This window comes from Polistes canadensis, unplaced genomic scaffold (genome assembly GCF_001313835.1).
Source record: "Polistes canadensis isolate GaletaPanama2010 unplaced genomic scaffold, ASM131383v1 scaffold_52, whole genome shotgun sequence".
Classification (NCBI taxonomy): Eukaryota; Metazoa; Arthropoda; class Insecta; order Hymenoptera; family Vespidae; genus Polistes; species Polistes canadensis.
The window spans coordinates 290,701-316,356 of NW_014569599.1; the positions used below are offsets into that span (position 1 = coordinate 290,701).

A 25,656-nucleotide genomic window follows, 5' to 3' on the forward strand; every position below is an offset into this window, starting at 1 on the left:
AAGAAGATTATAAAAATCACATCGATAGGAATAAATGAAACAAAATCTATCATTTTTAAATACACAATCGTTCAGTAAATTCACATTTAATACAATACGTTTAATCAAGAATAAATATTTCTCAAAATAAAATGAAGAATATATTATATTATAGAAGAACGATTAGATAAAAATTAAATAAAATCATAATGAAAATAATTGTCAACCTTTTTACTACATTATACGATAATAATAAACGAGTTAAACCGATAACGAAGTAGACATTTAAAAAAGAAATCAAATCGGAAATCGGGCGAATCGTTGAGCCGTGAGATCGAACAGTCGAGTCTACGCGATCGTTAAACGATTAGGATAGTAGTATCCCCAGTCATCCTAACAGTTATCCAATATCAACGTTAAATAAATAAATTGAAATAAGATCGAACCAACTTTTCCACGCTTCGGATAAGCTTTTTCTCACGCTATTGAACAGTTTCTATCTGTCTTTATTCTTCCCTATGGTTTTACACATACTTTCCTAGCTAGCTAGCTAGCTAGGAAAGGCTGCTCGCTCCCGTTTCTCCGATTAATATTTCGTGTTTGTGGTAAGGAACTGCTCGACTGTAAGTAAGGTCAGTAAGGTCAAACCTCGTTCTGTGATATACAACGTTGGAATTGCAATGTAGCACACGTTTCTGCGGTAAACCTATGAAAAGCAATGGGGTGGTCGCTAAGTGTGCCGCAGAGACGCCTTCCCGACGTTATCTCTTTTTCTTTCACTCTCGTTCCCCCCCTCACCCATAACCCCCTCCCCTCTTTCCCCTCTTTAAGATAAAATGAATCTACGACGATCGAATAAATGTTCTCCTACTCTCTTTCTCTCTATTTCTATTTATTTGTATTTTTTCTTTTTTCCTTTTTTTTTTATAAATAAATCTACTTACTACTAGGAAACTAAAACGATTATTTCTGTTAAACGTATATGTATATATATATCTACTATATATATCTACGTATACTTCTCTCACTTACGTTTCCGATTCAAACGGTTTCATTAATTTATTACCACCTAGTTTAACGTTAACGCGAAACACTTTATAAAACGATTTCGAGAGATAAATTGAGAACAACGTTACATTAACACACAAAAAAAAAAAAGAAAGAAAATATATAAATAATAAATCGCGAGGTACTATTTATCAAATTGGTTAATTATGTGTAATAATTGGAATTTCATTTAGGAAGGTATAATAAACTCGAGTTTAAAGTGAATTAGTTAGTCACATTGATACTTACTAAAAATTTCGTAGAATTGTCATCAACTGTGCGTCGTGATTCGCGAATAACGAGCCGTGTCACGGAAAAATGCGGTCGTTCGTTCGCTTCATGGAAGCCGGAAGAAACGGAGAACGATTAAATGTTTTAAACGAGAAGAAGGAAGAGATAAGCCTTCTTATTTTTCATTTAGAATTAGAAATATAAAAAAAAAAAAGGCAAGTGCCAAGTGAGAGAAACACGCTAGCGCGCTTCAAAGTTTATTAAGAGATTAATGACTTTTCCAACGCATCACAAACTTTCTCGAGAGATCAGATTTTTCTTTTCTTTTCATTCTAAGTTTTGCGAATTTTTTTATAAATCAAATATTATTCCCCTAACTTTTCTGAAGAACGTGCGTATTTTACTCCCATTTCAAAGTTAAACGTTTATGAAATGAAAAATGTCAATTAAAACGAATGATTTCATTCGAACGAGATGTGGGAGAGATTTTTGTTGAAGGAAAAAAAGAAAAATGAATAAATGTAAGGATAAAAAAAAAAGAAAAAGAAAAAGAAATAAACGCGTAGGCGAAGTTAAAAGGAATCGGAGAAAATCATTCATGATTGGTGACACATTTTTTCGCGCCTCATTTCAAGCAGAACTTACTTACTTGTCTTTCTTTCTCAAAGCACTGAGAGAGCGAGAGAGAGAAAGATAAAGAGAAAAAAGCAAAGAGAGAAAGAGAGAGAGAGAGAGAGATAAGAGCTCGATTATGCCAACCTGACTCGGTCGACCTGCCAAACTCGTTTTCGCACGACGACAACGACGACGACGACGAGGAACGGCGTAACACCGTGAATGGAAGTGAGATTCGGACGAGTCTCCCTCGTCCTTCCCCCATGTCCCCCCTCGTTCACATACCTCCTCCTTTTTCTTATGTAATTATTCCACCTTTTGATCTCCGACGAAAAACCGTCAGAATTCGCGTGGGTGGGTTGTCTTCGGCCGAAGAAAAAAAAAATTATTAAAGGCGCGTGACATATAGTCCTTTTTTTCCTTTTTTTTCTTCTTCTTGCAATTGCAATGTAAAATTATGGAAGGATTTCTAAATATATTATTCGGTTGCCTCGAAGATTTCGGAAGAGATGATTCATATAGTTTTTATATTAAATATATTAGTTTTAGGTAAAATTGGTAAGAATTTGTTGAGGAATCATTTGAGTTATCAAACCTTTGAATTGATCGAAAAGTTTGTCCCGATTTTGAGAAATATTTAGTGTGTATGTATGTTAAAAAAGATATCGATCAATAATTGATTCAATTAAATACATATTTCATTAATTATAAAACAAATGCAATTGTTTTTTTTTTTGTTAATACAAATCTAATGTAATTTAATCTAAAAACATACCTTCGGAAATAAACGGAGAACGGATGCTTATCGTACGAAGTAATCCTCAGAAGAAGAAGAAGTAGAAGAATATATACTTGAATATAATTAGAAATATCTCCTAAAGGCACTTATATAGGGGGTCACCACGTGTGTTATTCTCACCAACTATAAGCGAAGATTTCTCTCTTCGAAATTATCCTTCGTGCGATATATGCATGTACTTGCATATACACACATATATTTCTTAGAGATGCATACAAAAATATTCAAATAATAATAATATTAACAATGTCACGATCAAAATTATCGACACAGTCTTTTAGCAACGAACAATCACTGAAATAACACAAAATCCTCTTGTCCCTTTTTCTCACCTTCTCTCATTGAAAATAATAATTAACAAAAAAAAAACAAAAATCGACAATAGAGATATTGAAGAAACAATGTCAATAATAATCCTGTATCCGTGTGTTAACGAAAAAAAAAAGAACCCGAATAAAAAAATAAATAAAAAAAGAATTGACGAACGATAATCGTCCTTCGATATCCAAGAACGATGACCCTTCTTCATTCATCGATCCAACGTGAATGGGCCGGCGCGGCGTACATACAAACGTACTAAGTAAAAAGGACACGACGTGCCTTGAACGTTGTCGTTGTTGTTGTCTTTACACATAGAATACATCGATCCTTCGATCAAAATCCCAACTGATCCTTTCCTCAAATCCAGTCCAATAAAATAATAATGAACAGAGTCAAACAACTGTTCGCGATGCATCATTTCGCGACGACGTCACACATAATAAAGTTTCCTTTAAAAATAAGTCCCAAGAAAACTCCCCCGAAAAAAAAAAAGAAAAAAAAAAGTAAAACTGAGCCACGTTATAATGAAATCTGTCTGAAAATAAATAATACAATAATAATAATAATATATATATATATTAATCACATTCCTCTTGAGATAATTAATTATAACGACACATTATAACGATAATATAAAACTTGACGTTTAACGATTAACGTTTTTGACACCTTCGATTAAACGTTAGAGTTAATGAAATAGTTATTGTTAGAATATAATAAGCGTGTATCGTCGTAGACGATAAAGAACTTTAGTAAACTGAGAAAAAGATAGGAGACGATGGTGACGGTGACGGTGACGATGACGGTGTCGGTTCGGATCGTATCGTACCGCGGCCACGACGGCAATGCCCCCGCATCGGAGGCTTTAGCGCCGCCGACGCGGTCGGGAACCCTGCTCTGCTGCTGCTGCCACTTCTCCCTCTTTCCCCCACCACCCCACACCATACCCACTCGCCCCTATCTCTATACGTATCCATATCCCCACTTTTACTTCCCCTTTTACCGATCCGAGGCTCCTTGCTGCCTCCTCAACACCGGTTGTTCCCGCCAGCGTTCACCACCACTGCTAACCACCACCCCCACTACTACGATCCACGTCACTAACATCGCTTATACACTACTACTACTACTATTACTACTCTACTACTATTATTTCTACCACTAGTTAGGTTTGCTTTCGACTCCTACCTTGGTTGAATAGTTTTCATATTTGTTTTGTGAAAATATAATACTTTTTCACGATATATACGTGTGAGTTTGTTTATTAGGAGGATTTCCGGATCGGTTTAGATTGACTCTAACGTTGATTCAAGGTTTTACGAAATTATAAAAGAGAATTGGTTCAATTGAGCATGATTTCAACTCAAACAGGAAACTGATTCACTTTCGATTCTTAAGAAAAGTTGAATGATTCATAAGGTATACCTGGAAATTGTATATATCAATGACTGTGTTATACGTATGGTTTACCATAGATAATTATTATTGGGCTACGTTAAACAAAATGTATCTCTTTAATAAGATAGGATTAGTAGGATCATCTATGTGATCCAATACGATAGGTCGGCGGCAAACGTGTCGAGAAGGTCTTTGTATCGTTGAGAGCGAAAGGAAGAAGAAGGCGTCAGGATGAAAAATTGTTCGCCCGTCTACGACCTGGGATAGTAACCTCCATTGACCTCGACATCGGCCCTGTAAAACGTTCCTCGAATCGCGTTTCTCTTCCCCGTTGCAACCAAGACTCCAGAGAATTTCAAAGATCAAACGAATTTCACTAAATGATTATACGTACACACGTGTATATACAATAGTTGTATTTTTCAAACGCGTCAAACTAAATAATTCTTGACGTTAAGAAATTCAATTCTAAAAAAAATAAAAAGTGTACAACTGGTATTGATTAAATTTTAAGTTCCACGCATCCTTTTAATCTGACTACCTCTGAAAACTATATCCTGTGTGTGATATAAAAATTTGATTTAAAAATAACAAAAGTCCGTATCCAAAATTCATCATAATCGTTTGTTTTAATTGAATATAAATAAAGATTATCGAAAAGATTAGAAATTAATTTATGCACGTGTATCGATCGATCGAAATCAATATCTATCGCGATTGAAAAATAAATAATCAATAAGTACGGTATATTGAAAGTGAATCCTCGTAGAAAGAGGGATAGTTTTCTAGTCGAAGATAAAACAAACAACGAAAAGCGAGAGGAAAGTTAATTTATGCTCGCGTGGTCCTTGCAACCAACAAACGAGCAAGCGAACGAACGAACGTGAGACGCAAAAAGGATTAGTAAGGAAACTTAAAAAATGGAATAACGAAATGGAAAAAATAATACGCGCGTTTCACTGTCGCTCCGACGCGATAAGTATCGGACAGTCATTGCAGGGCAATAAAATAAAGCTCATCTCGTCGGGCTCTTTGTGATCCGTCGAAGCCATAATCCTCCTCCGTAGAAGTCAAGGATGAGAGCTCGCCGTCGGAGGTCGAAGGAGAAATAATTCACGATGGCTATTGCCGCGGCTGGCAGTTCTAAATCCTTTCTCGAAAGATAGAATGGAAAATCTCGAGCAGCAGGCAATTACGAGACGGCGCGCAAGTGTTCTCTGTGTGTGTGATGGTAAATTATCGCGTCTCCATACATAAAAATATATTCCTTCTATTTGTATAAATTCATGTACGTACTTTTGTATAATAAGTCTCAAATAGCCAATCATTCTTTTATTCTAAATAATTTCTTTCAAATTATCGTTAAATAATCTTTTACTAACTTACCATTTCTTTTACATTTAATATAAATAAATATACGAGTGCGCGCGTATTTTATCTACGGCTGTGAGGTGTAAAATAAAATTGACACAATCAATAATTTTCTCTTTCACTCGAACATTTTCATTGAATATTTTCCAAAGTCTATTTCCCAGGCTTAACCGTAAAAGTATACTTTATACGTATCCTCCCATGATTTTCAAGTATGCGAAACAAATAGGTAATAAATTTTTCCTTCAATGATTTTCTCTTTATTTTTCATTAAATAACCTTTTCTTTAGACTTTAACCTCCTCAGAAGTGTATATAAATGGTTGCAAGTATTCAGATAAATAGGCAATAACTTTTCCCTTCAATGATTATCTCTCTCCATCTCTCTCCCTCTCTCTCTCTCTCTTTCTTTCTTAGTCTCTCTTGTTCACTGTTTCTCTGGAGACTATTCGTTAAACAATCTTTTCCAACGTAACATCTTCGTGCTAAGTACAAACCGAGTTCTACCTAAGCTACTTGGTGGTGCTTGGCAGTGCCTCGCCTGACCTACCAGTCGACCGACAACCAGCACGAACATGGAAAAATATGTAAATATCGTCCCTCATCCATTATCCAACACGTGGAAAGAACGACTAAGAGTAAGAAGGAGGTATTGTGTGCCCTACAATGTATGCCTATAACATATATATATATATATATATAAGTGTATGTGTCTTATGTGATTGTATGCGAGTGACTTAAGACCGGAAGGCACGGCGACCTACACCGACCGAGCTTGCTTGTTTTAGCAACGTTCCTCCTTGCTATCGATTGCAATGGAGCCATCTTCTTCTTCTTCTTTTTCTTATACTTCTTCTACCTCTACTTATTCTTATCTTAATACTTCTTATTCTTATTCTTATTCTTATTATTCTTCAGGAACACTTGTGAGTATCATCTTCGGAATCTGTTACATTTATCTTCGGGAATTAAAAAAAAAAGTGTTATTTCGTTTATCTTTAATAATTTCTCAATCTAACTATAACACTACTCGTATTCTCGTAAGATTTAGGAATTAATTAATTATGTGATCTTTATTCTTTTTTCATTTCTAAGTTATGAAAAATGTGTACTTTCTCCTGAACAAACAGATTGCATAAATGATCTTCATTTTTATTTGTAGAGTAACTAATATATATGTTCATTATATTTTTTTCTATAAGATACGATAAGGGGAGACTCGAATTTCTATCGGTGTAACTTACCCCAGTCCCCCTCCCCCAACCCATAAGATTTCCGAGATCGCCAGAAGGAAGAATTAGCTTAGCGTACCGGAGATATTATAATAACCGTGACGACGTGATACGCAATTAATCTATCGCGGTTGTCAGTGCCTCGCACGTTACAGTGTATCTACGTTACCAATCAAAAGTAACTACACATCTATACAGAATATTGCAAATATACCAAAAAATTATTACAAAATAAAACAAACTAATAGTAAAATAATAATCATAGTACAATCTTTTATTTAAAAAAACCAAAAAAAATGATTTTTATATATAATTAAATAAAGAATTAATTATATTCGAATAACCTTCGATATCTCTTTCAATACGTACCGACCTTTATCATGCATATAGTGCATTCGAGAAAATAAAAAACTATTATGTACTTGCATGTATGAAAGAAAATTTTTATGCACATTCTCTCTCTCTCTCTTTAAACGAACAAAAGATGCATAGAGAAAGAAAAAGAAGAAAGTGAAGAAGATTTACCCTGAAGCACCCTGTACGTATATACCTCTGCTTAGGTATGAATGTATTGTAAGTAATACTTACGTATAACATACCTACATGTACTCGCATGACGTACGCATAAAGCGATATGATTAATGGCTCGGTGCTATCAGTGCGTGAACGTTGCAAAACGAAGACAAATAACGTGCGGCGTGTAAATACGTGCGTACATATGTAGATGGACCTGTAGTTAACTTCCGAACGAATCTTAAAGCTTTTCCATCGGAAATAGACGTCCCCCTGTCTTTACTACCACTACTACTACACAACTACAACAGCTAATACCACTACTAATCCTGATAGAACTAATACCAATACTAATACTACTACTATTATTACTACAACTACACTTTAATGCAACTACTACTACTGCAACTATATAACAGCTAAGTTCTAACACCACTATTAGCAATCCAATCACTAATACAACTATTACTACTACGGTTACTACTTCTATTCCCTACTGAAACTTCTGCTAATAATCCTACTACCACTATTAAATCACTACTACTACTATTACTACTGCTGTTGCTACGATGAGTACTGGTGCTGCTATTTGTCGTTCTCGTTGTCGTTGGCAAATTCCCTTTGGCGATCCAATTAATGAAACCGCAGTACTATAGAACCAAAAGATGCATTATATTCGCTGTTTTCACGCGTTGACGTCACGAAAACGCGTTCGTTCGTCACGCTCGGAAACTTTCACGCTCGTTGCTTCCTCTTACGAAGCGGGATGAAACGTGTTCTCCGTGAAATTTTTCTTTTTTCCATTTTTTTTTTTATTATTAAACGTTCAAGCTTTCACACGAGTAACTCATATTTAAATTACTTTCGTGTATTTTAATTACATTTATTTTTTAAAACCACCCCATATGTTTGATCGTAATAGTAGCAACGTAAAAAGATTGTCATTTGGCGAGACAAATTCGCGGTGGGATTTTTAATAAGATTGAAAAAGTTCCTATTAAATTATTTGGTAAAATAAATAAAGTGTGTAAAACACCGGTATCGTATAAAATTAAGCAAGTTAATTCCTTCCGTAGATTAAAAGATCTAATCTGATGGGGAAAAAAAACCTTCGAATCGCCAGAAAGTTCCAATCTCGTTACGAGAAAAGCTTACCAATGAACAGGGCACGCCCTAGAGGTAGCAAGCAACGTTTCAAGTATCAGATCGTGCTGATGAAAGTTTGCCGAGCCGAAAAACCCCATGGAAAGTTGGAACTTTTCGTAGTGCGATGATGCCCTTAACCCTTGGGAGACAGAGGCGAGGAAAAAGAGAAAAAGGGGAGAAAGGGTAGTAGTGAATGAGAAACAGAAAGAGATAAAAAGAGAAAATGCCTTGATCGACGACGGCAGACTTTTAATTACTCTCGGGGTGCATTTGGCACAAGTTTCCCGACACGTGGAAGTGAGAGATAAGCTTCCTCGAAATGTAGAATGAGTTTGACGAGATGCAAAGACCGTATTATAGCGCCAAGTTATACCGCAAATAATGCAATTAAAAGTCTTTCTAAAAAATATATTGGCGTTTATTGATTTTCATTCTGTTTTATGAGTCAATGACTTTTCTTATTAAGTTTTTTAGAATAAAATCAATCACACATAAATTTTAACGTGATATTAAATTATTACAAATACTATAATATTTGAAGTGCTGTTGGGATATCTAGAAAGTTTATGCCGAGTTAGAAATATAATGTAATGAACGATAAGAACTTAATGGAAAGTAACAATAAATTTGTAATTAAAAACAATGAAACAATACTATAAAAGATATTTATAATATTGCATAACTTTAGTTGCATGAGTTGCACAAGAAGTGAAGTTATTTTTTTCCTAGTTAAATAGGTTAGAAATAAAACATTGAAGCATTAAAAGCGTTGATTTCCACGAAGATGGCAGAATGTTACCGATCGATAGGATGGTTAAATGGGTTAATCGGACACCGCATTAGTTTGTCCTTCGCATGAAGTTTCTATTCGGGCGTATGGCTACCGATAGTTGCACAAACAATCTATTCAGAATGACCATTCAACGGAAATCACGTGTCATGGATGGACCCTAAATGTCGTCGTCTGACCATTATATACGAGCAAAGCACACACGTGTTACCATATGGCTGCTCAAAAATGGATATATCGATGTGTACAAACTATTATTATACATCTGTGATTCTTCCAAGTGAAAAGGGATTCACGCTCGGCCTCTGTAAACTAACTCAATCGAGAAGGGTGGAGTGTGAACAAAGCATTAAAGCGTGAGAAACGAAGTATCAGGAAAAGTTTTAAATATTTCGTAAACATTTAATTAGTGCCAAAAAAGAGATAAATCAAAATTCGGATTTTTATGGATGGTGGGTTGTCTGGAGTGAAACTAAGTTTTAGGATTCTTATCCCTTCCAATCCTATGAAATTAAGTTTCACCATTTATACAAAGTGTAGTATCCCCCCCCAGCTTCTTCCATAGCAATTGTAAAAGCTGAAAAGCACTTTAGCATTTGCCGAAAACAGTACTTGCGGCACTTACATAGGGTTCATTGTATAATTACATTTAAACCAATATACTTCACAATTGCTGTAAATACAAAATTTTGTTTTCAATTTATTAATAAACCCCCGCAGGGGTTTTCAAAAATTGCCGTAGCCGATGGTATTTCACATCGTCATGGCGGGGTATTGGTAAAAGTTTTCAACTAGCAATAATCGCACCTCGGTAGAACCTCATTGGTTACGATATTGCCGCTGCGCAAAGCTAAAGTTTTCGAACCGCACATCTTTATTATAGCTTAAACCAAGTACTTCTTCTTGCGAGAAACGATCGATACGTAGAGCCATCTAGTATCAGATGCATAAACTATTACATGCGAATGCAATTGTTCTCCGTCAATGATTCTGACATTTTCCAATACATTCAACATCAATATATATGTACATACTACTACTACATAATCAAGCAACAGAATAAATGGATTAACTAACAAATGAAAATTATTGAATTATGAAATTTTTTAAATCGAGAATAAAATAAAATCATAAAATATCGACGTTCGAATATAAGTATTGAATTTTTGATCGTAACATTACACACAAGGAAAATGGGGAATAATAATATTCTTAGACATCGAAAGTAAAATGAAATATTTCATAAATCATTGGGGAGAGAACCACACACATCTTTTTATATACGATCGACAAAGCAGAAAAAGGGAGACATAAATTTTCGTTTGATTTTTCAGTAATATTTATTCGTGAACGATATGATTCCTGACAGGTGAGAGAAGTACTCTTCGTGAAGCTTGTTAGTAACTCATCATTCCGACACACCTACCCTGCCGTTCATCCACCAACACGTGGGATAATGCCAGCAACGTAAAGTAACTTTATTACGATAATGAGAACGAGTCGGCGTGGCTGGTTCTTTCCTTTGGAAGATAACCAATTACAAAAAATTCACCGTGATAATGACGAAGATGATGATGAGATATTTCTACTGCGCAGAAATATATTCGAACGGAAGGAAGGAAGGAAGGATGGATGGATGATGCATTTTAAAAAACGCATACGATGCATTCGTTTCTTGCGTTACATTGCACGAGAAACCATAATAAACCGTGCTCGCGCATGTACTACTTTTTTGTAATGCGAATCAAAGTCGGCACATTAATAATAATTCCCATTAAGGTGATATTATTTCAAAGAAAAATATTAATAAAAATATATATATATATATATATATATATGTATATATATATATATATATATATATCTTTTATATAGANTATATATATATATATATATATCTTTTATATAGAAAAAGAAAGAAATCATGCGTATATAAAGTACGTCCATATTTATTCTGAGTGAAAAGTAATCATATGGAATTTTATTCTCTTCTTTTTTATATTGAAAACAAAAAAAAAAACAAAAAATATATATGAAATAATAAAAAAATATTCATATACTAGGCGTTTGATTTCACGAGAAACCGTAATAAAACCTACTAGTATACTACTTCATTATACGAATCAACGATCGACCATTAATAATCGCAATATTTTTCAATAGATAATAAGAAAAAAAAATCTATGCTAAATAATACAAAATATATTTTACGATGCAACAACACTGATCTTATATTTCGTCGCACGATAGAGAAATAGAGAGAGAGAGAGAGAGAGAGAGAAAGAGAAAGAAAGACTAATAAAACGTAGTAGAAAATTACTTTATTATATGAATCAACGATAGCTATTAAGAATAATCGTCGTGGTGATAAAACGTCGAACAAAAATATGACTAAATATGAAAGGAAGATAAAAAAAAAAAAGAAAAAGAACAGTTGAATATAACTGGATCACGTATTATATATACTTATAAAATATTTATACGTACATACATACGCGCATTAATATATTTCATTTACCCTATAACTAGACATGTATATGCAGTGAAACGTCGTCGTATCGAAATCAATTTTACGCAGGCGTGTTTAGAAGAAGAAAATTGAAGCGAAATGGCGAGAGTCGTTTGATTTACATAGCGCGGTGCATAGGCAGGCGACGTGCTGCGCTTTTCCAACTATCGAGATACGCCAAGATAGTAATGATAGTCAGAGAGATATCATTCCGATACGATTTGCCCTGGCGCGTGTATTCCTTTCATAAAAATAGTTTACTCAGACGACTAATGCGAAACATTCTCGCTAACTTTCTCTGCGTAGATTTCAACTAACGCACCCACGCTTAGATTTACTTCTGCTGCCATCGTTACGTTCGCCATATTATACTTTTTCTTTTTTTATTTTTCACTCATTTACATAATTTACATAAATTTGATGGAACCGACTAGACCGAAGTTGATCAAATTAATGTTCTTACGATGGTAATCACGAATGATTGACACTCGATTTTATTTTATTTGTAATCAATTTCAATTTTTTACTTTCTAATTTTTCATATATGATCAAAATATTATAAATGATATATCAAATTGATTATGATTTTGCGCTAAAGTTAATTATACAAAAGTGAGACAAAAATTCTTAGATGATAATAAGAAAATTTGTAATACCACGAAGATAGTAGCTCAAGCGTTTGAATTTTTTCAGATCAACTCGATAATACCGGGGCACGAAACTTTCCGGGCAACACTCCAATGAAAAAAAGGAAAATAATCCGCTATAAAAAAAGAAAAATGATGCAACGTCGCCGTCATCGGATAGATTATTACGAAACGTAAGAATACAAAGTACAAATTTAGAAAAAAAAAAACAAAAAAAAGAAAAGAAATAGGAAAAAAAGAAGCGTAATGAAACGTTTCACGGTAGCTTAGAGAGTGTGTAACCAAGCGGCATGGATTAGCAGCTTAATCTATCCTTCCCATCGACACGAGTCCTTATCTATCTCTCTCTCTCTCTCTCTCTCTCTCTCTCTCTCTCTCTCTCTCTCTCTCTTTCTTTATTTCATTCTCTCTTTAGCAAAAGTTAAGGAAGGTAACGAGATACCTAGCAAGCATATTCCCGTAGACGGGACCGGATAGATACACGCAAAGCGAATCCTGGTAAAAGAGAGGCATAAGGAAAAGAGAAAATGCTTGTTGGATGCAAGTACTATATACGAAAGTTCTTCCTGAACGTTGCCGTTGATGGTAGGTGCTTATTACAAGGCGGTGTAATGGGCTTCCGCGAGTGCGAGTTTCGCGGATCGCAAGTCGTTTTCCGACTTCAGCGATAACGACGAGTAGTACACTAGGTGCATAATACTTTGCGAATGAAAGAGAAAGAGAAATCAGAAGGATAAAAGGAACAAAAGGAAACAGTGATGGTTGTGGTGGTGGTGATGGTGGTGGTGGCAACAACTTGCCCGAGACCGTTCTCTTCGCGGCAAATTAAAGTCCTGTATAATGAGTAGCCGAAGGTGCGATCATTCAATTAATAATATCCGAACGAACCAGCAGGAAACTTCTTGGACATCCCCTATTTGTCGGCATACTTTGACTAACATAAGCTCCTATATATGCTTTTCAATACTACCCACCTAACGAACATGACTCTACAATACTTTTTGTTATTATCAACGCTATCGAAAATATTTTCTATTTCCATCTAACTAACTTGTACGATAATAATGATTGTACTCATCTTGATCGGTTGTGTTAATCGAAAATCTATATAGTTATAATTGATAGAAATTATTTTTATAAATAATTATGATTCAGGTTGATTAATTATTGGTCAGAGTTTTAGACAAAATTATAGGGATGATAATATAAACAGTTAGCACCTGTTCAATTCTGTCAATGCGATCGGTAAAGCTTTTATCGAAAAAAAATTCATGTTAAAATTTAAATAGAAGACTACTAGTTAATATTATACATTTACTATGTTTATAGGCAACGAGGTAACCAAAGGATGGACTTCAAAGTGAAAGGCGATGAAACTGACTTCCAATTAAAATTGTATCTCCTTTAAGAACTGACTGGCTGCCGCTACACACATGAATGCGTCTCTTCGCGACTCTTTCCCTTTGCTCTGGTTTCAGGTCTTCGATATAATATACCTGTATACAAGTACATAGGTACCCATATATAGATATATAGGTATACAGGTATATAGGTAAACATATCAGCAATAAGATCAAATAAATTTTCTATCAGGATATTAAAAGACCAATTGAACGAGAACAAACTTTGAAAAGGTATGTTAAGATGAAACCCCCTAATGGTCAATTATAAAAGGAAACAAGAAAAAAAAAGAATGAAGGAATTAAAATTGTTCAATATATAATCAGGAATATAAAACATCGATTGAGGGGGGGGGGAATGTTGTAACAGGTATATATAACTGCTAGTATAAATTAGGCTTGAGAATAAGATTCTCGCGATCCGTGAAAATAAGCGAATAAACGGCGTAACCGTAGGGCTTCCCCATAATGAGTGTCCTGTAAAAACGTACAAAGTTCACGCGAATAAAACGGCAACTGTCACGGTCCATAACGTTTTATCGCCGTGCCGCGGTGAAACATCTTCAAAGAATATAGCTGTAATAACGATTGAAATTGATTTTCTCTTTGGGATTATTGCAACCGAACAAGAAAGCAAAGCAAAACAAAGCAAAGCAAAGCAAGCAAGCAAGTTGGTATTACATACAAGAAAAAATAAAAGAAGAGGAGCGTACAAGAGTAAGTAATTCTTTCGGTTGATCTTATAGAATGGAAATCACGTAAACGCAGAAAACGAATAGTCCCGCAGTAAGACCGGAAATAAGCAACGCACACATATGTATATACCCGTGTACCTTCCGCAACTATCGCAGCCGCGGCCACCGCGTTTATTCGCGGATACGATGACAACCCGCGGAGAGTTTATCTTATCTCGATCTAAGATCAGAAGGTAACGCGTGCCTCCAGTCTTTCCAAGTCGGAAATACCTACACTTATCCCCATAAGTGCGACGCTCTAACACGCACGAAACACAACGCTTAACCATCGAGCTACATTAGAAATTGGTTCCTGTGTTTCTTATTACGTAATTTCATATCGAGAAACTCTTGGATTGTAATATTCATTAAACAAAATATATCTTCGATTTCGAACTGATTGTGAGACCAATCGTAAAAATACTTCGTGATAATATTAGATTTGAAAATATTCAGATTACAATTGTTACATTTCAAACAGGTAAAATAACTTTAGTCAGTTTTCCAAATTGTTTCAACGTCGGAATTATTTGGGTGCAACCCCTTTTAAACGTATATTTAGTTAACATTTAAACAAGTCAACGAATGCATTGTACGAACTTTGGTCGTGGTAAATTTGAAATGACAACCTCTAACTCGGAACACCATAATATTCTTCTTGAGATTTCGTTTGCGAGTATAAGTTCTCTTATGGTTAACCATCGCCGCCGCCGCCGTGTGAAACAACGGGCATCGCTAACTTGTTCTCTCGCGAGAAGAGTTTCCTAAGGCACACGAGTGCACTCAGCTGACCCTATTAGGTGGCCATTAAATCGACACGGTCTCTCCTCTCCTCTCCTTTCCTCTCCTCTCTTCACTTCTCTTTCTCGTGTGTGCCATTGGGACAAATGCCAAGCGTTTCCTGGAACATCTGCGTGAAAAGGATTTCTCTTCGAGGTCGAGATTATCCTAAGAACGGTCCCACGGAACAGGAGGAACGTGGTAGAATCTTGAAAAATCTCTCATGCGGATAGAAATTCCTTCCGTTCGGTATTCGCCTTCTTCGAGGCCTCCTTCAAATTACAGCCTTGGCAACCGTGTCTCTTTCTTTCTTTTTCAATATAATCTACATCTTTTACACATACGACTTATCTTGCTTTGAGAAATTTTTGCAGAAATTTATTTTTAAATTAAATTTAAGTTAATGAACCTTTCATTTCTTATCGAACAAACAATTTTCATTTGTTATATTCAATTGATTAATCTGAACACACGTTACACACTGAATATTTATTTTTGTTAAAAGTTAACACAGATGTTATATTAGAAATTTAATTAATTGCGAAAGTAAACTTTTGTCTACACCAACTTTACATTTTTGTAATTTTGAATGAAAAATGAACCACGCGATATACAAAGTTAGCAATTTAGTGTTCTTCGAACGAAAAAGGGGAGATCGATGGATAACGAAGTAGAAATTCGTACATATGCCAAGAAGGAGACATTGATATACCGGACCTGACAATCTTCGATCATTGTCAATCAGTTTGAAGGAAGTACCGTTATGGTATCTTATGACGCACGGATTTTCGGAAAGGTTTCATACTACCCGAATACGCCTACTGTCATTCTTTTTCTGATTTTTCAATATTATTGTCAGATTTTCTACTTCTATCTAAGAAAAGTAAGTCTAGGATGTTCTTAACAAAAAGAAAAAAATAGAACAGTCGAAAAGAAAGTCCGGATGTTTCTTGTCTATTGATTTTTTTACGTATCCTAATAACAGAATCCTTGGTACATAATTAAACAGGTGTAACTCGCAAAAGTAGGTCTCTTCTCTTTTTTATCATCCGATGTTCTAATAATAGATTAGGATTCTATTTTCATGCAAATGGTGTGAACGAAGAAAATGGTTGTTTCCATAGTTGATACCGTAACCTTACCGGTTTCCCAAACTAGGACGCTAATGCGGATGTTTAGTTTTGACAAATAGAGTTTATAAGTTTGCTGTACTCAAAAGTGGAAGATACTTCCGCTACCATGACACGTTTTCATTTCATCAAATATATGCATGATTTTCATAAATAATTTGAATAAAGAATAAACAATTTTTGTTCAGACAATTTTACAGATCATTTTCACGTTACTCGTTATTCAAATAAATTCATCATACATTGGTGGTGCTCCTTCGATTTTGCCTGTAAGGGTGTTATAAAAGGACGCGAGAATAGCACGTGGCTTCTCAAGGGTTAATTTGGTTTATCGGAGTGCACCCCGTACGTAGGACCAAGTTCGTACATTTACAAAAGCGTCGGACCAACCTAACGATATCTCGACTTCGCCAAAGTAATAGAAGCCGCTAGCGTTAATTAAGATTCTCTTCTCACACTCTTACGAAAAGGGTCAAACGAAAAGGGAGCGTCACTGTTCAATTTTAGACGCAAACGACGAATGCTTTTACAGGGGATGGTTATTAATTCAATGACTAACGATCATTTAACACCTTAACTATCAAATCTCTTCAAATGATTAAATAATGCACATTTTCTTATTTGTTATTTTTCTCTTCAAATATTGTTTATAAAATTTAATATTAATTTAATAAATAATTAATGATAATATAATTCGTCAATGTGCAACAACGTCGTCTGCAATTAATATTTATCCGAGAGATTTGTATTATTATATTTAATGATTATAAAAAAATAATTTAAAAAGAACGACAATGATAAAATGATATTTGGATGATAAAAATAAACTTACCGTTTCTGAGGCAACGTTTTTCACCTTTGAGAGTAGATATGCGGCGGGTGAAAGATAAGATTTTACAAAGTTCTCCAGGTTTCCGTAATAAGCGCATACTAGGATGTCTCGCGCCTGTCTTATCAACAAATTGATAACACCATCGCCATAAATTGGTCCAAGTAGATTCCGTACTAAGGAGGCGACATCACCACGAGCCTGGAAACAGAGAACCCCGTTCATTCTTCCTACGCTATCACGAAACGCAAATTAATTAAACGCGATATCTAATGTGAAACATACATCATCAACGTTGAAAGACAACACACTGGAAATGTTTTATTATATTCTCTTTCTTTACACACTCATAATATATTTTCTCAATTTTCTTTTATAATCCTCATTAACGTCACGTTTATTATCTAAACGCAACTTCAATGACCTCGTTAAATCACAGTACTAACAAATAGAATACTTTTCTTTTATGATAATTTATATAAAAATAACTTTAAAAGAAAATTATTTAAAAAATTTCACACACACAAGTATATTTCTAATTAATTGAATATGATATAAAGTGTTAATAATATATGTCGAACGTATATCTCGTTACTGTACAGAGTTCTATTATCTTCTTCTTCTTCTTTTTTTTTAATTTATAATAATAATCTGCATCAACGTTCATTGGCTATTTAAATTTAACTACGGTGACCTCGTCACTGAACTCGTGCGAATAAAACATATACGGTAAGTTGATCATTTTTAAATATTGTTATTAACAATATATAGAAACTTTTAATAATCTCGTTAAACTATAAAAAATAAATTGAATGTTTATAAAAAAATGTATTAAAAAAATATTACGAAAGTATTTTCATTTTGTTTTATTGGATTGGTTTAATACGAAATCAAAGAAGACGAATAACGAAGAGACAAGTGCCATGATGGTCGAAATGTGGGTGCATTGTATTCTCTGCGGCATCGTTGCAACGATGTGCATAAACATTACAGTTTACTGGGGCACTCACGAGGAAGAGGAATACCACGATGTAACCATTATACGTTCACCGAGCCGACGTCCGCCCACGTACGTGTTTCCGCCCTCATCGTGCTTGTTGATACACGTACTTATATGTATATACGTTTATGTGTTTGCATAGACACGTACTTACTTTCATAGTTATACCATACCAACTAACAACTCGTGAAAATACTTCTAACTTTTCGGTCACGCACTTATCTTCCAACTAAGTTCCTTGAACCCAAAATTCTGGCTACCCAAATATACACAGCCAACTTCTAACAAGTTATAAATATTTTTACTAACATTATAACCGAGATCTAAACAAATATTTCTATAAGAAAAATATAATACATATAAAAATATAAAAATTATATATTTGTTCTCAAACACGGATATTTAATATTTTTTATACGCGAAGTAGAGATTAACTTCCTTTCATCAATATTTCATTTAAATTGGAAACTTTATATATACTCGTGTGAGTTTAAAAAATATTGAAACGGGATTGTATATTTATATAAAGGTGTGTATTGCAAACCCCATTGAGAATCCCACGATGCATCGGTCATAAAATTGCAACTCTCGCTGTCGTCGGTAACAATATTTGGTTAGCTAGAATTTATGAGGAAAAGGGTGAGATGAAGGAACGAACATAAAAGGCTCATCGAGGGTCGCCCGCATCCCCGTAGAATATTTCAAGGGGGATGAACGTGGGGCTCGTGTTGTAGACTACGAAACATAAATTAACTGCGATTCACGTGCCACTGGTTTTAATCGTCTACCTTATGGGAGACTGTGTTGCTTATTAATGTATTTACTCGCATGAATGATCATAGTCTGATTTACCATCACGTATTTATGACTTGTGGTTTGCTAATATAACATGATTTATTATTTCTATTTTATTCCCCCCTCTATGTGTATTTTATTATATTTTTTTTCTTATAATTATTAGCTTTATTATACTATTAATTTTTTATTAAAAATTTTGGTAATTTACAAGGGTGAAAGTAAACGAAATCCAAAAAAAAAGGTATTGTGTTCACCCCTTTAAATCTTGAATACGTACTTGATCTAACATTCCAGCAACCCTACGAAATTGAAATAAAACGAGTTCCGGTAGAGAGCACCCCTTGATTAACTTCTTTGTTTTGTCATTCGCATTGTTTAATCTCATCCCTCTTCTTTTCCTAACGCCTTTTCATAACCCGCGTTGATTTACATTACTAACGAGAATTTTACTACAGCTGAACGAATTTACCCTTCTCGAATTATGCAGAACCTGATGCTTCCGTGTGTTTAATGATTTTTACGAGATTACGAGAAATATAAGTTTTTAAGCAAATGAAACTTCTGTAAGTTTAATTTATAAACGATTATTACACGTAAAAGAAATTATTTAATATTGTTTATAACATTTATCAAATTGAACACACGTATCTCTAAATAAAATATTAAACAAATATGCAAAATATAAATAATATTGGTACTTATATAAAAACTCTAAAAAATAAAATCGTGGAATGAAATTTGAGAAAGTAACAAATGATCGTCTTCCTTCCTATCGCAGTATTTACCGATCTTCCTGCTCGATATCGATTTAAAACACTCAGCACCCCATCTGGCTACGCTTCTCGAATTTCAAACCAACCTCGACGTTCGTCTGATTTGCATCACGGACACATTTATTCAGCTAGGAACTTCGATTATTCACCCCCCGATGGTATCCAATGGTTACCGTGAGTACCTTCCTTTCCGCAAGGGATGCCACGATGCAAATATTTCCAATTCTCATCGATCAATCGAAAAACAAACTGAAGTTCCAGTTCGAGTATTCGTCAAATCGATAATTAAAAGTTTATTTTTTTATATACTATAGATCTAAATTGTTGTTCGGAAAATCAAACTTGTTAGAATGTTATTACTCGAAACAATACGAAACAACAAAATTTACCGAATACTTCCTTTTTTTTTCTGATTGTAAAAAAAAGCATATGAAACAAAATGAATCGCAACATATCCTGTTGATCGAGACAGACATTCTATTGAAACAGGATTCAATTGGAAGATTCTTGGAACCTTCGATAGATATCAAACGATTTCTACCTTCCTTTTCACGCATTCTGAACACCCTCCCCATGTTGATACAACACAACACGGGAAAGGAATAAAAAAATAAATAAAGAAAATGTTAGATATGTTCTCGACTCGACGAATAAAACGAACGATATCTTTGTATGCAAAACATTCGACGAACATTTGACCGATACATTTCTTTTTGTTTATTTCTCTTTGCAATCTTCGAATCTTTCCAACTCGTATTGCAATTACGTAGAATTGTCTGACAACAAAATGTTTTCGTAACAAATTCAACTTAATAATCTTATACTTCGAACAAAAAAGAAAAACAATTCTAATTAACTTAACTCACACCAATTAAAAAATCGCACATCGCAATTATTCCCACGCAGAGAGAGAAAATTGAATTATTGATTATTAAAAAAAGAAATAAAAAAAAAACAAGAAAGCGAATAACGCACGTTACACGAGTATCGTTAATTAAATCGAGTGGAAAATAAAAAAGAAAAAAAAACGAAAAGGGTCAAAGAAATCTATCGGAAGTTAAACGAGCTGATTACACAATATACCAGAAGCACCGGTGTTATCAATCAATGCTCGGGCACTTAGCAATCGCGAGAAAATACCACGCTTCGAGAGAGTTTAACATAAACGAGTAAAGGATAGGACCGATGAGTATTAGGGTTGTTGAAGGGTGTAGTAGACGAAGAAGAAAAGAAAAAAAAAGAAGAAGGAGGAAGAGGAGATGAAAGAGAAGAAAAAGGAGGAGGAGGTGGAGGAGGAGGAGTACCAAATGGGAACGTGCATTAATCAAGTTCTGTACGCGGAAAGCTGAGGTTAACGGATCAAGTGTCTCGCTTATGTTAGTCTTTCGATAAAATTGCAAATAGCTTATCCTCTTCGAATATACCCGTTAACGACTTGCCTATCTCTTTTTACATATCTCCATATTTATTCATTTCCAAGTTTGAATTTACGCTGAGTGACACTGCGTCGACGTAAATGCATCTATAACTTTATCGTTTATTTAAATTATCACTTATACGCTTGATGATCATCAATTACTTTGCGTGGTACAGCTATTTATCCTAATATTGAATTATCTTACACAATTTTATTTCAATTCTAATTTGAATGTAATCAATTATTTTGTAGTACAGTAATCCATCCGATTTAGGGTTGACAATCTTTTTCTAAATGTTTTTCCTAAAAGGATAGGTTTTATTTTTATCTATTATTTCATGATATATACAAAATGTGATTCCTTTACAATGTACGTGGATTTTAATTATCGAATAAGTTGACTCCACTCTTTTTTGATAGGGGTAATAGGATAAAGTATATGCTTACGTTTAAAGATGTGTGTATATAAGTAAACACATAAGTAGGTATACGGATCGTTCGACATACGGACAATGCACTCGATCGAGGTACGTAAAAGGCGGCGCCATTCGATTCGCGGTGCAACTCGAATGCAATTGCAATCGTGTAGCGACGTCTCAATCCAGCCGCGGTGCATTCCAAGGATTTGTTTCCACTCAGATTACAACTACAGATATCGCCGTCGCGAGCGACCTATATTTCATGCCAGAAACGACCACCATCCGATGCATTTAATTCCCCAAGTTTCGTAATACTTTCCTAGAGTCCGCGAAAATCACGATTTCTTATTTTTCACATTTCAAATATTGTAAAATATATATATCTGTGTATAATTTTAATAACATATTATAATAGAAAATATATAATTATGATATTGAACGCGAAATTCTAAATTTAAAAATATATTGGAAATGTATTTAACGATTAACTTTTGTCATATAAATAAATGATAAATAAATTTTGGATATTTGTCATAATTAAAGACAAACAACACACGGGTTTACGTGTGTAGGTGTATATAGTTATCGAAATAAACTTATGTTACTTTCCATGTTAAAAGTAACTACTAACACATATATATATAGAGAAGTTAGAGATATAACGAAGAACGCAAGAACGTTGCGTGTATCTGATCGTGGATCATCAACAACAGCAGCGCGTGGCCTATGACTTCGGCTAGTTACGACGGTGAAAGTCAAAGAAGAAAGTCTTAATACGTGACCTTTTTTATTATCCGCTTTTTTTTTCTTTCTATCCATCCTATCTTCCACTTATCTAAAGAAAATTTATTATGCCACATATCTCTGAAAATAAGGAGAGGGTTAACAATATGAGTCAAATATAACACGACAAATTACCATCGCGAAATAAAGCAAACTAAAACATATTTATATGGTATATGGAAAACGTAACGTATAAGAAAAAAAAGAAAAAAACAAATGTCTTAGAATAAATTGAAAAAATAAATTAAAAAAATTATGTTAGGAAAAAAAGGGACAGTTGTATTTGAGAATCGGAGTTTAAAGCTTAAAGGAATTAATCGGTACAGGTCGTAACGACGGGTCATGGCTCTGGCAAACTGTATATAGGACAATGACGTCACCATGGCTTACCTAGGAAAGCAGAGTGTATAAAATGTATCCGGTGGGTGTGTCGCTCCCATACCCTTTGTGACTCCGACTGGCGCTAGGAGCGACGAGGCCGCTATTATAAACACCGCTGTTTAACCGGCGCGTAAACGGCCGCGCACGAAAGGGAAGGTAATCGTGCGGAGCACGACCGGATTCTATTTTGTCAAGACTATACCGCCGGAATGGCTACTAAATTGCTGAAACACCACTAATGGAGTATTAATAGCCATCGACGGTTACCATAGACGGTTACCATAGACTCTGGTTACCTTCAAACTAACATTTTTCATCATATCTGACACGTCAAATCAATATTCCTATTATTGATGATTTTATTATTATTATTATTATTATTTGTTATTATATTAGAAAGTTACTAATAGATACTCGAATTTCTACTATCGCTATTTAGGCTAACGGCACATTTCAAATATTCGTGTAATCTTTTTCCGATTTGATTCCAATTATTTTGCTCGTTTTTTTTTTTTTTTTAATGATTTTATGATTATTTTTTTCTTGATTATTATTCGAAATGGAATGGAAGGATTATTTAAATTTGATTTTATATATATATGTGTATCCCCGTGATTATACTTCTCTATCTAATGATCACGAGTCTAATTTCTTTTTTCTTGTTTTGTTTTTTCTTTTCTTGTTCTTTCGGTCCACGAGAGTTATGGCAAACACGATCGAAGAAAGTTCGAGCTCGAGACGACTCTGCTCTATGTTAGATACCTAAAGTAAGTACTTAGAGAGAACTAATCGAAAATGAAGAGGACGCTCTTCCACTCCCATAATTGCACGCTTAATTTGCGTTACACGCCAAATCGCGTGACGCTCGGCTTGCGGATACATACAGTCGACCTTCTCCAATCACCTTTTTCACATTCACTTCCTTAACATATAACCAACATCATCATAGTCTTCGTTAAATCTTTCTTAGGGGAAACCTAAGTTTCGATCAAAATTTTTTTAGTTTTTTTCCAACAAAATTTGATCATTACAAAACAAGTTCGTGCATTTGTTTCTGCACGTGATTTTTATTTACCACATCACTACAAATCATGTGTTTTATTTTAGAATGACATAATTTAAATATATAATTATGATTAATTTTACCGACGATGCATCTCAAAAAGGTTCTATAATTTTTTTAATTTATAGTTAAAAAAAAACAACAAAATATACGAATGAAAGTTTCAATTTATCTTTGATAAGTGTCAATCATCTCATGCGAATTATTTCACTTGGGTATGCAAATTGATTTAATTTACCGTATATATAAGTAGATACGATTGGTAATTATGGTAACTGTAATTATCAATTATCGAAAGAACCCTCTGTTTAAATTACGATTTTCTCGAATAAGAAAATTACTTAAGTAAATAAATATAAAATCCAATAAAAGAAATTGATTAATAATAATCAATTATATCAATGAGAGATATCGAGATTATACTCAAGTGGAACGACAAAACCCTCCTCCCACAAATTTGTATTTCTTTTTATTCTTATTCTTTTTAATAATAATCTCGATAACTATTCGGAAATAGAGGGGGGGGGGCGTTACTACGTATGTCCGAGTAAGTATGTATTTTGCAATTAATGGGGGAAAGTTCAATAAAGAGTTGAGAAAATAATCGTGCACCAACGACGAATTATATGTGTATTCTCAATTGCATCTCTCTCTTTCTATCATTTATTGGTTGTGTTTTTTTTTTGTTATCTTTCTCTCTCTCTCTCTCTCTCTCTCTTTCTCTCTCTCTCTTTAAGACAAGTCGCAACGTAAAAGGTATGAAACGAATAAAAGAAATAACCTGGCGGATTTTAATAACAGTAATCGTAAGGTGGCAAGGCGTTTCACCATCCTCGAGCTCTCGGCATCAATTATCCACTTCTCGACTCATTCGCGTGAAAATTAGACGGGCCATAAATTTCATGGAATTATCGTCCATCTCGAGACTAGTACCGAGTTCGCACTCGTTTCGCGCTAAACGCATATCCTCCAATGAAACGTTTCCAGTTTATTCCTCCCTTCTCCGAGTGTTTATTTGCCACGAGCATCCTTAACACACACAGATACACATATGAGATGAAGAACGAAAATGAGAAAGAAAGAAAGAAAGAAAAAAAAAAAAAGAAAAGAAAAATTAACCATGAGAATCGTGTGAATCGATTTAATGTTAGAGCAATTGATTTGAAATTTTATTCCACCCTCTCCACCATCCCAGCCACCTTTTAACCAATCGTAAGTCGTGGATACGCGATGAAAAATGATTACTTCTATTCATATCGATGCTAAGAATATCTATGGGATTAGTTGCTCGTGTGTTTTCATTTTTATTTATTTACTATTTTTCTTTCTTTGAAAGTAATCAAAATTACTGTAGAAAAAAAGTTTATAGATCAGAAATTTGTTGGATGAAATTTTGCAAAAATAATTTAAGTTCTTGCGAATAAGATCGACGTGAGAGACGTTTGATTGAATTTAGATCAAAAATCATGGTAGATGGGGGTGGAAAAGGGGGAGGGATGATAGAAGACAGGGGACGGTTTTAAACGCGATGATCGAACGTCACGGACGAATG

The 25,656-nt window shown here is 34.3% G+C and overlaps 1 protein-coding gene across 3 annotated transcripts in view; it reads right to left on the reverse strand.

The window, feature by feature from the left end:
• The window catches only part of LOC106785530, a 224,641-nt gene that overhangs the window by 162,392 nt on the left and 36,593 nt on the right, over positions 1-25,656 (reverse strand). For all 3 annotated transcript variants that reach the window (XM_014746090.1, XM_014746091.1, XM_014746092.1), the window contains one exon: positions 17,474-17,671. In XM_014746090.1, coding sequence (XP_014601576.1) covers positions 17,474-17,671 — 198 coding nt within the window. The remainder of the gene's footprint in view (positions 1-17,473; positions 17,672-25,656) is intronic.